The 14,301-nt window shown below is 41.9% G+C and overlaps 1 protein-coding gene across 1 annotated transcript in view; it reads left to right on the top strand.

Moving 5' to 3' along the window:
• Window positions 1-14,301, top strand: part of ADAMTSL1 (ADAMTS like 1) — a gene marked incomplete at both ends in the record, with an annotated part of 419,367 nt that overhangs the window by 207,149 nt on the left and 197,917 nt on the right. Inside the window, 2 exons of the mRNA XM_080708549.1 lie at window positions 5,034-5,338; window positions 11,735-11,864. Of these exons, the coding sequence (XP_080564675.1) occupies window positions 5,034-5,338; window positions 11,735-11,864 (435 nt within the window). The remainder of the gene's footprint in view (window positions 1-5,033; window positions 5,339-11,734; window positions 11,865-14,301) is intronic.

Here is a 14,301-nt window from a genome sequence, read left to right as displayed (position 1 = left end):
GAATAGATGCACATGTCCAAAGAGTAGCAATCAATTGTATTTCTGTAGATAAAATTAATCTACATCTCTTAGGCAAAAATCATTTGTGTTATAAAGTTTCTGCAATTTACAGAGTTATAAAGTATTTCAAAGTAACTGAAAGGCTAAGAAAACTAGGAAGGATGCAATTAACTGGATATCCAGTAATCATTTTGGTCCATTTTAAAGCCTTTTATACTTTTATACATTTTTGTAAAAATATTGTATTCATTTCTCCTCTCTTCACTGTACTATCATGCCACTATTTTCATATAAAGCATACAACAAAAGAAATAGGTAAGGAGAAATCCACAGCTGTCATGGACTTACAGCTCAAAAATATGGTAAGACTGGAAATTACCAAAATTAAGTATTTTGATATGATTTCCTGCAAGTTTCAATTTATATTCTGAAACCACAGCAGGAGAATCTAGTTTCATCAAAATGACAGACTATAAAGCAAGTCTCATTTTGAATAATCCCAATGATTTCTTTAAAGCAGACATTTGTATTTGAAGGGAAGAGAAAAGAAATGGGAGAAAAAGGAAAGTTCAATATGTTAGTTACAGACCAAGTATCCATAAAACTCAAGCTGAACTCTGGCTAATGTCTGCGGTGGCGTAAGACTAATTAACCAAGAGTACTTTGTTTCTGTTTAGCATTATATTAGTAAAGTGATTCCTTTTATTATTTCATTGAATGCCTCTGACTGTGTAACAGCCACTATAAACCAACCACTTAGTTCATTTGATTGTCACTGTTTTCCATTTCATAAATGGAACTATGATAATAACTCTAAGGCATAAGCTTTTTGTTCATGAAAAGAACAGTTAAGCTTGCAAATAGAAGATAACACCCAAAGCACAGAGCATTCATTTGCCATATATACATATATACACACATATATACACACATTCATTTGCCATATATACATATATACACATTTGCCATATATACATATATATACACACAAGTACATATACATACAGAGGGAGAGGGAGAGAGAGAGAGAGAGAGAGAGAGAGAGAGAGATTGATTTATGTACTTTGTAAATTTCCTGCACTTGGTAAAGGTAATGTAGAAATCATATCATCAATCATCAATTCTGAAATTTCCTATCATTTTATAAAGAACTCACTTAACCAGTTATTCTTCATTCAACCAGCAATATGGCTGCTAATAAAAAGAGTTTTTAAGTTAAACTTAAAAGCTAAACTTCAGTAATAACCTTATTATTGTATATTTTCACATCAAAATGACTGATACACCAATTTATGAAAAGAAAGACGATTGCATTCCATTTTATAGGACCCATGCTAGTTTCTAGCTCAGCAAGTGCTATTTGAGATGAGACTCTAAACATTATATTTAAGCTTCCTATCTTGCCTGCCCTCTCTCTGACCTCGCTTCCTCCAACTTGTGGCCAGAAAACTCAAGATAGTAAATACAGAGTTGGGAGATCTAGGGACTTGGGGGAAAGTTTCATATGAAAAACAGCTATTCTTCATTTAGCCATTTGCACTATCAGATATTTATCTTTAGAAATATGATATTCTGCCTTCAACAAGAGAGAATATATTATATCACACAGTGTATGCACTAGAGAAATTAAAATGACTGTCAAGTGACAGCACCACTTAACAACCAAATTGTTTTTAATTGGTGTGAACCTGATGAAGACCTATGGTTAGCTGCTTGGAAGATGTGCCAGTGAGACAGTTTTATATTTGATAAAACCCTCATCTGGGATACATAGAACAGATGTTTGTTGTCTTTTACTATTAACCCTTAATGCCCAGATAGTGAAAGAAAGAAGAAGGAAGGGAGGGAGGGAGGGAGGGAGGGAGGGAGGGAGGAAGGAAGGAAGGAAGGAGAAGAACAAAGAAAAAAAGAAATGTATACATAGCCAAATGTGTTGGTGCAGTCCTGTAATTCTAGTACTTGAGAAACTGAGACAGAAGGATAACAGATTCAAGGCCAGCCTCCACAACTTAGCAAGGTCTTCAGCAACTTAATGAGACCCTGTTTCAAAATTAAAAAGGAAAAAAAAAGTCGGGCGTGGTGGTGCACGCTTGTAATCCCAGCATTCAGGAGGCTAAGACCAGAGGATCAAGGTTCTTGGACAGCCTCAGCTACTTAGTGAGGCCCTCTGCAACTTAGTGAGACTCTGTTTCAAAATAAAGAATAAAAAATAGGGCCAGGGGTGTAGCTTAGAGGTCAAATGCCCCTGGGTTCCATCCCTAGACCCACAAAAAAATAAAAAAATTAAAAAAAATAAAAATAAATTAAAATAGGTCTGGGGTGTTGTTCAAAGGTAGAATGACCCTGGGTTCAATCCACAATACTACAAAATATGCGCGCACACACACACACACACACACACACACACACACACTTATATATGTATTCTGCTTTAAAGTAAACATGTTTCAACCATTACAAGTTCATGGGACTTCATTAGCACTTCTTTCCTACTCTGGGTGCTTTCGGTGTATCATCTGTTTATGAAAAGAAACTAAATGCAAAATCATGTATGTTGTGAGCAAAGAGAACTGAGGGTCCAGTTTGTGTACCATTTGTTTTCTAGATTGCATCTGGGACTCACTTTGAAGATAAGACACAAACAAAGCATTATCATTCTGTAAGCTTGTATATGTGGAAAGAGATGGACGCTAGACCCTAAAATAAGCTGGGGAGATTACCTACGAATCTCACTGTGTTTTGGCATCCCTACCAAATTCTTATTCTCTAGCAGGGGTTGGAAAACTAGTCCCCAGGCCAGATCTAGACACTTCCATCACCATCCAGTCCTCCCTCCCCATTTTTGTCACTAATGTGTTTTTTTTTTTTTTTTTGGATCACAGCCCCACTCACTTGTTTACTTATTTTGTGCAACTGTAGTTGCAAGAAAGACTACACGGCCTTTGAAATCTAAAGTGTTTTCTTTGGGGCTCTTAATCGAAAAAGCTTACTCACCCTTGTTCTGTTCTAATGGTCACTGATGAAGGCTATTATAGGTAACAGACCAATAATCCTTCCCACAAAGAAAAAAATTGAGAGGGTGCAAATCTTTTTGAGATCTTGCCATCTTTTTGATTCAAAAACAAAATTTATGAATATTCTACTACATTACTGAAGAGGCGTTATTCATTATACCATTGTCAAAGCTGACTGGCTGTTCACTTGCTTTCCTCTCTTTCTTATATACAAGGTAGATTAACATGCATTTTCCTCTACTTATGTCTACACCTGTGTTGTAAAATTCAGGTCCTGCATATTTGTCATGATGTCATGATTTTTGTTCAAGGAGCCAGGCAGTTGTGTAATAAGAGAGTTAAAATGACTTTGATTTCAAATTTTGGGTTGATCATTTCCCCCAAAACTCCTACAGTTAACATTATTTAAAAAAGAAAAGACTTTTTAAATCATTTTAGGATATTCTTTTTGTGTGTGGTACTGGGGATGGGAGCCAGGGGCCTTCTACCTCCGAGCTACATCTCCAGCCCTATATTTTATTCTTTATTTTGAAACAGGGTCTCACAGAATTGCAAAGGGCCTCACTAAGTAGCTGAGCCTGTCCTCGAACTCCGATCCTCCAGGCTCAGCCTCCCGAATGCTGGGATTACAAGCGTACACCACCATGCCCGGCTAGGATATTCTTTTCCCCCACATTCTCTACATGGCAGATGGTAGGGTGAAGAAGTCAAAAACAAGAAAGAGATGAAATTATGATGAGGATTTCTTGGGAATGATTCTGGTAGGGCATTCTATTCTTACCCACCTGTGGACAGGGTTGCATTGTGACCTTTGATCTCTCCTAGTGGGTGGCTCTTTGAAGGTCTGAAGGCTCTTGCAGTGCTTTGGGGAAGGCTGGCCAGACCACCTCTGCTCCACATGCTGCCCCAGGTCATCTCTGATGTGTTCTTCAAACTAGATATGATCCATTTGCACTTGTTAGGATTTAATGCTGTAACTTTATCAATTCTTTCCCTTTCTGCCAAAGCCAAGGTTAAGAAGCCAGGATTCTATGTCTTCTCAAGAAAGATTCCTGTGAGAAAGCAGGATTGTGGAAATTTTTAAAAAATTATCCCACAGGTTTTTTCTTTCCAGATTATTATACTTTTTGAACATGTTAGTGGTTCCCTCTGGGCTTTTTCCCTAGATCCCTCTCAAGGTCACTGCAGTTATGGCCATGGCTGATTAATGGGGAGGAGAAGCTTTTTTTGGAATCTGGATAATTTCCTACATTTTAGAGAAACTCAGAGGAAAACCAAGTTTTACTAGTGTAGCTTCTTTCAGAGAAGGAGGGTGCTGAATAATCTTGTACGAGTGTAGAACCTCTTGCTTTCAGAGACATGCCTGTGGATTTAAATTTGTAGCGTGGCTTCTCTCTATGATATAAAAAGAATTGGAGTTCAGACTAATTCAAAGAATGTGTGAGGAATAAGACTGCGCCATTCTTGGAAACTTACAAAAAAAAAAAAAAAAACCTTTTTTTATACATACAAATAAATCCTGAGAAGCACATTGAGCAAAAAGTAAAGCTAAGAATGTCAGATCCAGACTAAAAGAAAAAAAAAAAGAAAAGAAAGAAATTCTTCCCAAAATATCTCCCAGGGCTTCTGTTACAGTTTTTAGTATCTGTACTAGCCTGTTGTAAGTAGAGCCAGCATCCTGCGGGAGGCACAGGGCTGGGACTTAGGAGAAGAACCACCCATTCCCTGCTCTGCACTGTGGGTGCCGAGGCGCGAGGAAGCAGGTGGTCTGCGGCCGGAATGTCCTGCAGCTGAGAGTTCATATGACAGGCACGAAGCAAGCAACGATGAATCAGTAGCCAGAGAGCTCCTGAACGCAAGCAAAGTGCCCACCTCGGGAGGGGAGAGGGTGAACGAGCCCTGAGCCCCACCTGAGCCACTCTGGGCAGAAGAGGCAGGTGCAATGCAGCCCCCTGCAGCCCCTCAGGTCACCTGCCTGGCGTTTCTCATCCTGTCCTCTTGTTTGCCCACTGACTCTAGGTTCATCCCAGAGGCCTGGTCGGCCTGCACAGTTACCTGTGGCGTGGGAACCCAGGTGCGAGTCGTCCGGTGCCAGGTCCTCCTGTCTTTCTCTCAGTCCGTGGCTGACCTGCCGGCCGACGAGTGCGAAGGGCCCAAGCCCGTGTCTCAGAGGACCTGTTATGCAGGGCCATGCAACGGGGAGGTTCCTGAATTCACCCCGGAGGATGCAGGCGGGCGCCTGGGTGGCCTGCAGGATCTCGAGGAGGAGCTCTATGACTGGGAGTACGAGGGGTTCACCAAGTGTTCCGAGTCCTGTGGAGGAGGTAAGGAGGGAACCCGCTCTGTCCTTGTCCTTCTGTCTCTCTCTTCTTGCATGCAACTGTGTCCTCTGACTGCCCCTATTCCGAGAATGGCAAGCAGGGGCAAGGGGAGGCAGCTATTAAGGGTAAGGTGCCTTCCATGAAACAGCCACGGCTTTCACTTTGGCCTCAGTGGCCTCTATCAGCTGTGAGGCTGTTTGCTTCGAACATACCAATCAATGCCTTGGCTTTCAGTTCTTTCTGATGTTTTGCTCTCAAAATGTATCAGTGCCCTTGCCTCAGTGTGGGGTGTGAACCACGACCCAAGGTAGACTATTCTGCTATTCTCAAGAAGAGGTTAGAGACCCTCCAATTTACTCAGCTGGCTTTACAAAGGAAAGAGTGTCTAAAAGCAATCAGTGCAGTATATATCAGGAACTGAAAAGGAGTTTAATGGTCAAAATTTACAATGAGGAAAACAAGATGCAAAGAAGCAGAGGAGAAGCTAGGTATGGTGGCACATGCCTGTAATCCCAGTATTTTGGAGAGACTGAGACAGAAGGATTGCAGGTTTGAGGCCAGTCTGGGCAACTTAGCAAGGTCTTCAGCAACTTATTGAGACCCTATTTTAAAATTAAAAAGTAAAATAGGGCCAGGGGATTGTAGCTCTGGGGCAGAACACACCCCCACCCAAAAAAGAAAAATATATTTAAGAAATAGAGTGACTTATTGAAGATTTTGCAGCTACTTGCTGAGCCACAGAGCTGGGACCAGGCCGAGGCTTCTATCCTATCTAGTCTTTCCATCATGCACACTTGAAGTGTGTGGAACATTCCCAGGCTTTCTTATTATGCACGTTTTTTAACTCATTACAAATATTTCCATGTATATTCCCCTGGTTCTCTTGAGATATCCTATGGTGATATGAAAATAGCTTCAGTGATTCTTAACTTATTTAATTGCTAATTAATAATCATATACACATTTTAATGCATGGTGTTGTGATGTGTGTATACATTGTAGAAAGATTAAAACCAAGCATATCCCTTCAGAGATTGTTTATTTCAGGTGTTATAAACAGAATTGCGGAAGGCAATCAGTACTTCCAGATCATGTTTTCTCGCCATTATAGAAAACACATTAGACTCTTATCTCCACTGTCTCTAACACCCACTACCAAGAGAGGCTTTGGTAGATGAGGAAGTGCTGACCGTCCCATCCTGCACCCCCTCTGTAACACCCTCAGGCATGTTGAGTTTCTACATTCCCAGCAAATTTCTGAAATAAAGTACAAAAATGACTTCCCCAAACTGTTTTCTAAACCATGACATTTGAGACACTCTTTTTTGTGTGTGGTTCTGGGGATTGAACCCAGGAGAATTCTACCTCTAAGCTACACCTCAAGCCCTATTTTTTATTCTTTGTTTTGAAACAGGGTCTCACTAAGTTGCAGAGGGCCTGCCTCACTAAGTAGCTGAGGCTGTCCGCGAACCTGTGATCCTCCTGTGTCAGCCTTCCAAGTACTGGGATTACAAGTGTGCATGTAGTTTGGGAGACTCTTCTAAAAGGCATCTCTTGTTGTGTTGAGAATGTGAGAATAAATGTGCCCATGTCATTGATAAGAAATGAACAATGGAGTTAGTACCAGCAAAGAATCCCCTTCTCCAGCGGGTGTTTTGACGTGTGTAATGGTCCTGACCTTGAAGCTCTTGTTCGTTTTCACATCTTTGTCCAGTTGCAAACCTTGGAGCTGTGAAGTGTCTAACTGATGAGCCCTAGTATTTTAAAACCAAAATTCTTCCAAAGAATTCTGGAATACAATTGCCTGGAACTCAGCTAGTGTGCCTGTATTCAAAGAGTGCGCTCCACTCAGCATGAGGGTGTCTGTTTTCACATGCCTAAGGAGGGAGATACTCTCCATGAGCATGGGTGATCTCTAGCCTTGGCTGCAGCTGAGCAGTCAGGGAAAAGGCTGTGGCTGGTGGCAGCCATTGCTTCTTTCTGCTATAACGAACAGCTCAGAGTTGAGATGGTTGTGTTCTGAGCCCCCATTTCCATGATCACCTGAACCGAATGATCATTATTTTTACTCAAAAACAAATGTGCTTTGAAAAAAATATTTATGGCCTCTCAGTTATGGCTTTCAGTTAGAAGTCAAGCCTGGAACTTTATGAGCAGGTAGAAAACATAGATGTAGTAATGGGATATATAAATAACCAGATACCTGTATCTTATAAGTCTAACCATTCTCCTGACCAACCAGAGATTTAAAATGGAAAGTCCAGAGTGGAATGTATTAATTTTAATTGCTTTCAGAAGAAATAGATTTAGAAATAAGATTTGGATGTTTGATATACAATTGATCTCTACCTACAGGATCTGAGTGTCTTTGTAGAGCATAAATTCTGCATCCTTTATATCCAAGGTAGGGTAAAGTTACTAAAACTTCTTAGGCTCTTTCATCATCTGATCATACTTACCTACGTTTATGTCACTGTGCCAAGCTAATATATTTACACCTAAAATGTGAGAGTTGAAAATTCCAAAGTGGTGAAAATATGCTTGGGTTATTTGGTCCATACGATGCCCATATGCACTAACAAATTCTTTCAAGAATTTGAACATGTATGTTTTCAAGTCATTGGCTGACAGTAACATTCTACTGAATTATCAACTTTAACCTTTCACCAAAATACAGCTCACAAGACTATATTCTTAAGATCATTCTTACTGAAACCAACCAAAATAGGTTCAGGATTAACAAATAGATTTTAAATCAATTTGGGGTCACAGAGCCAGTTGAGCTAATTTTGTTGTTTCTGTAATCTCAAGAGATGAAATTGGATAGATGCAAAAGTAACCTTTCACCCACCAGAGGTAGCGACCAGAAGGAACTAGTTAGTAATTTAGTCTGTAGTTGGTGGCTGCCTTTCCCTGATCTGTCATCAAATATCATGTAACAATTATGCTATCCTGGGCCTATAAACACAGAAAATCCCCTTCTCCAGAAGATTGAAAGGGAACCTAACCTGCTCAGTTTATATCCTGCGTCCCACTATTAGGTCCTTGTTACATCTTAATTTCCCACATGTCAATGGGTAGGTATGGTCAAAGACAGCAGTTTTGAACCAAAGCAGCTATGTAATATTGAAGGCCTCACTGCTGAAACCCACACTGAAAATCTCACTAAGGGAGGACTTAAAACTGACTTCAGCAAAAATGGAAGGTGAAGCCACATACCCGTTGATCCTTTTCCCATGTGAATCCTCTCTCCTTTTGCTTCTGTCAAGAAAGAGAACCCCAGAATCAACATATTTGTTGATACAGGTTCTCTGCCAGTTTAAAATGTCAGCCCTTCTGAAAAGAGCGCAGACTTGATAAGCCAACTTCTCACATCCTCGCTGCCTCCCCTGTACCAAGTATATGATGAGCCCAGGGGTCCACTCAGCTCTCCCACAACCCCCATTGCAGGGCAACACCCTCACTTCGGGCTCCTCTCCTCCAGGCATCCCATCCCTACCTTTCTGAGCCTCGGTTGTGTGCTAACCCTGCTCCATCCCATTTTGCCATCCTATAAAATTTGACTGTGTGTCAGCCACAGGGCTGCTCCCAGATGCTCCTTAATTACTATAGAAATTCTATCTTGATTCCCCTCAACACCCCTGCCCCACCTAAGAATGCAGAGGCAGCTGGCCCCGTGGCAACAGAGCTGTAGTGCACAGTGTCGAAGAGGCCCGGCACATGGCTTTATAATACCTTAGATTAGAATTCAGGAATGCTGGAATGCTGCTTAATCTCAGCACTTAGCCACCCCATGGTGATTTTTATCTGTGGGTATGATTAATGGTTTGCAGTAATGTAAGTTTGTGTTGTAAATATCTAAGAGAAGAGATTAGTGGTGCCCTTTTAAAAACTTAGCCCTTGCCACCCCCATTCCTTGCAGTCTTAGAAGAAGCCAAATTCTATAAACAAAGAGTTCACCAAATAGAAACAGGCCACACCCAGCCTTCACATGCCTGCAATCACACCTGAAGCAAGCCCTTCAGGTGAGGCAGTTGGCAAGCCTGTGGTCTTTTCCTACTCTAACTCATCAGCCAACTGAATAAAGCCAAACTATATCTTATTTTAGAGTAGCATTGAGAATCTCTTAAATACTACCAACTGGGCAAACAAATAGAAAATCTAATTTCTCATATAATCTACAGTTGGAGTAGTGAGCTGCATCCACTTCTGGTCGTAGTGGCTGTAATAACGCCAGACTAGTCCCGTGGGAAATCAGTGACGATCCTAACAATTTCTCAGAAACTATTTTGATGCATCATCATACTATGTATTTTAATTGGCTCATCCTGCTGCAGCCCAGAGGTCATGATGCAGCCGGCATTATGGGATATGATGGAGTCATTTGGATGTCTGCTGTAGATTTCAAATATTCCAGCCTGTACTGGCCATCACACATGCAAGTTAAATCTTGAGGTTAAATCAGGCACAGTAGTGCTGGCCTATAATCTTAGTACTTGGGAGACTGAGAAAGGATCATCACAAGCTCAAGGGCAGCCTCAGCAACTTGGCTAGACCCTGTTTCAAAGTGAAATATAAAGAACTGGAGGTATAGCTCAGTGGTAGAGTGCCTCTAGGTTTGATACTCAGCACCACATACATTGAAAAAAATTGAAGATATAAAAATTAGGGGAAATTTTTAAAGAATCTGGTCATGGCCACAGGATAAATATTGTGCTTGGTTAAGGGAGTTAACAGATTTAGAAGAAAGAAAGTGAATTTAGATTCTTACTTTAGAATGTCACTTTTAGATGATGGTCTTGCTGAGCCTCCTCGGTCAATGTAACGTTTACTTTGAAAGCATTATCCTGCCCCAAGAACTTCTTGGAGAAACTTAGGGCATAAGAGGAGGGCAGCAGTAGGGTAGGGCTGACAAGTAACGTTTCAGTTGTATCATGTTACCAGCTATTTGACACAGCAATGCAGAAAATAAAAACAAAAGACTATAGATAAATTATCTTTAGATGTAGGTATCTTTACATACATAACTGTGTGTGGTTAAAAGCAAATTGGCAAGAATGCCTTGTCTTGGCTCTTCCCTTTAATGAAACTCTGCTAAAGCCATTCCAGATGAGTGTCTAGGCAGTTCCAGAAGATCTCCAGGGGAGCAGAAATGACAGGCTCTCAGTACTTTTAAGTGATTATGCTGTCAGTGCTAAGGGCACAGCTACCTTAGCTTCACTGTTTAGCAACTGTATGGCATTAGGCAAAGCATTTCACCCTTCTTTGCCTCAGTCTCCGTTTCTATAAAATGGGGCTAAAAATACCGCTTACCTTGTGATATTGTTGAGAAAACTGATGAATGATCCATGCCAAGCTCTCAGCTACGGTACCTGGTTAACAACGGACATGCTGTAGAGCTAACTGTTGTTATATAACTATAGGCAGCAGCATGATATCTCATTAACACATGACATATTTAAGTGTTTCCCTTCCACACAAAAGTCTCCACAAGGGTTCCTGAAGGCTTTCTGGAAGACCTACAAAATGACCTCGTGCCAGTCATGGCTCAAAGTCCTGTTTTGCTACTGCCAAGTCGTAGGGAGTGTGCAGGTGTCAATGGGAAGATCGCTTTCCATATCTTTAGTTACTATGCATCTTAGTCTCTTTGTTCCAGCCTCCATATCTGCCCTAGGTCACTAAAGAAATGAACCAGAGCCTAAAGGAAACCAACCAAGGCTTGAGTCCTGGATGCAAGGCCTGAGAGCACAGCAACTTGCATAATGCTAGATATTAAAACATAACCTTAGGCCTCCCTTCTAGATAACAACTATCTCCAATTGATTAAGATGTGAAGGTCTTGACTTTCTGGAGCTTTGGGGTTTTGTTTGGGGGGTGGCTGTTTTTTGTTTTGTTTGGGGTTTTTCCTTTGTCACCCTGTAATCCTTTTGCTTTAAATTATCACATTTCAGCATCAGTGGCTACATAGATTACTGGCATACTTTTAAGCATTTCAGCAATATTGGTAGCAGCCTATCTTTGGGGGAGTTTCCCTTCTCAAGGGGAACGCTTGCATAGGCCACAAGCTCGTGAGTTCTTCCTTTAAGATCAAGTGCAAGTGCGCGCGCGTGTGTGTGTGTGTGTGTGTGTGTGTGTATGTGTGTGTCCGTCCACACACTGGAGATCAACCCCAGGGCCTTGTATAGCTAGGCAAACACTCTTAACACTGAGATACACTCTCAGCCCTAGATCAGCCATGCTTAGCAAGATTGGCAGCCTTGGGCTTTTAGCTGCTGCCTCTCCCAAGCAGTGAGAGTCCTCTGGGTCACAGAGACCTCCCACCAGCTGCCTTGTCTACACTTCATCGCTCCAACACATGCCCACTCTGCACTCTGGCCTGACAGTGCGATTTGTACGCAGGTGTCCAGGAGGCTGTGGTGAGCTGCCTGAACAAACAGACTCGGGAGCTTGCTGATGAGAACCTGTGTGTGACCAGTCGCCGGCCCCCACGGCTCCTGAAATCCTGCAATTTGGATCCCTGCCCGGCAAGGTAAGGAACATGGCTTGCCAGCCAGAAGTGTGTGCCGGATGTGGTGCATCTTTCCATGGGCAACACTGGAACGCTTATTGTTACCCAATGTTTTGAAAACCAATTAGCATCAGTTCAAACTTTCAGTCAAATCCACTTAAATTTAATTGAAACCAGGGCTTCGGAATTCCAGTCCAATCAATGGTCATGCACAGAGTCCAGAAGGCTCCACGCACTGAATCGAGCCTTATAACGTGGCTGTTATGTGCACGTGCCACACTGTTGCTTTTCCCTAAAGGGAAAATGAACTGACCACAGACTTCATGGTCTCTGCCACCTTTCAAGCCCTCACACCAGAGTAATGAACTGGCTTGCAAATTACAGGGTCTACAGAACTGAAGTGTCTGGGTGGTATAATTGGCCCACTGTGAAATCTGTATGCACACAGCATGCAGATTCATTATAGCGTGCTCTGGGGTATGGGTGTATCTTTCCACATGCGTAAAATCAATTAGAGCATTTCATTGTTCAGCCCTGCCTGGGTCTCATTATTACCCAACCTTGAGTCTTAGCTAATCAATCCAATCACTGCTTCAGTCCACACAATTTTATGGTGTCTGAGAAATTTGCCTTTTAGATACTTCTTTTTGAGCAAGTCTCATCAATGATTCTGGTTTGAAAGGGAGGCCTGGCAAGAACCAGAGCTAGACTTTCAAATCTGCTGACGGGATGAAGAATGTGGCCGGATCGGGTCATATCCTAGCTATGAAAGGAATGCTGTTTCTGAATGGTATCTCTCCTCTTTGTACAATGTATATCACATAAGAAGCAGAGCGTGCCTCTCAGGCATTAGCAGCAGCTTGCTGGTCAAGCCTATGTACTGCTTGTCTTATCTCTCATTCAACTAGATCCCCTTCTTTGGGTCTCAGAGGAGACAGATCTCAGGCCTTCTCCAATCATGTAAAGATACTGTTCCATAGTCACACTTGTGATGGTCACCAGAGTTGTTTGGTATATTGGTCTGAATGGAGAGCTCGGACTTTCCCTTCAAATACAGTAGTGAAGAGGGCCACTAGTGCCACCTCGTCCAAAGCAACCTGAAATCAGCCACAAGCAGCAGCCCTCCCATGAGAACAGCAGTCAGTAACATAGAGCCAAGGGCTAGACCAAGCAAAGTTTAGATCCATTGCACAGCATCCTAAGTAATCTCTTTTTCTACCTCTGCCCCACATGGTCCTACATCTCTGTCCTAATCTTATAGTTCTCAACTTGGGTGAGCCTAAGACCTAAGTACTTGAGCAAAAGACATAAACTATTGGATTCGACTACAGCTCCCCCCAAACAGGACATGGAGGGAATTCAGTGTGGACAGCCTGCAGGGCCTTGGCTAGGAGACAGGAGGTCAGGTTTTTCATCCTAGTTTTGTTACTAGTTAGCTATGTGACCTTGAGCAAGGGGATAGCTCTCTTTTTCTACATCTGCATTGTACAAGATGACCTGAAGTCACCATGTTCTGATGCCCTGCTCAAATTTACCATGATTTTTCATTATGTAGGCAGAAGATCAGATGGCTACCACTACTTCTTTGCACTAATAATTGTTGTCATTTATGTTCTACTCATTTACCATCACCTGAAAGACAAGAAAGGTCTTTCTAACCACACTCCAATCTTGTAGTAACATCCACCTGCTGTGATGAGCTAGGGAAATGCTGAGCAGTCAGTACCTGGGACTAGCTGGAAACTGCTGGGGTCTACGGCCTCTGAACCATGTCTTCCTTGAGCAGCAAAAAGAATATGGCAGAAGGTCTTATTTCTCATCCTCGAAGTATAAAATATAATTTAACTAGATAAGCCTAATGTACTCTATGACCTTTTTATTGACTCATTGACAAGAACCATTAACAGTGTTGTGTTTATTCCAAATAAACTCAGTTCTTTGACTTTCTACCAGCCAACAGTCAGATTGACAGGCTAGACCCTCACATCCCAGGACTCCTTGCATGGACTGTACACAACTGAGAATTTGTAGAGCAATGCTAGTTAAAACAGTAAGGGGGTCCCAAGTACAGTGGTCTAATATGATTCACTCTCTTTGCCTTTCACCAAAAATTCAAATAGACTTCCATCTTAAAAGTGAGAAATGAGCCAGGCATGGTAGTGCACACTTGTAATCCCAGCATGCGGGAGGCTGAGACAGGAGGATTGTGAGTTGCAGACAGCCTCAGCTACTTAGTGAGGTCCTTTGAAACTCAGTGAGACCCTATTTCCAAATAAAGAATAAAAAATAGGGCTGGCAGTGTAGCTCTGAGGTAGAACGCCTCTGGGTTTCATCCCCAGTACTGAAAAAAAAAAAAGTGAGAAATGTGTGGCAGTGCCTCTTCTGTGGAATATTTCAGTGTAACATCAGGGAAAAACCTCTCCTTCATTTTTTATTAGCATAAGATATACACAAAAAT

This window comes from Muscardinus avellanarius, assembly GCF_963383645.1.
Source record: "Muscardinus avellanarius genome assembly, chromosome: 13".
NCBI lineage: Eukaryota > Metazoa > Chordata > Mammalia > Rodentia > Gliridae > Muscardinus > Muscardinus avellanarius.
Note: the sequence above shows the minus strand (reverse complement) of the source record. Positions and strands in the feature narration are given on the sequence as shown.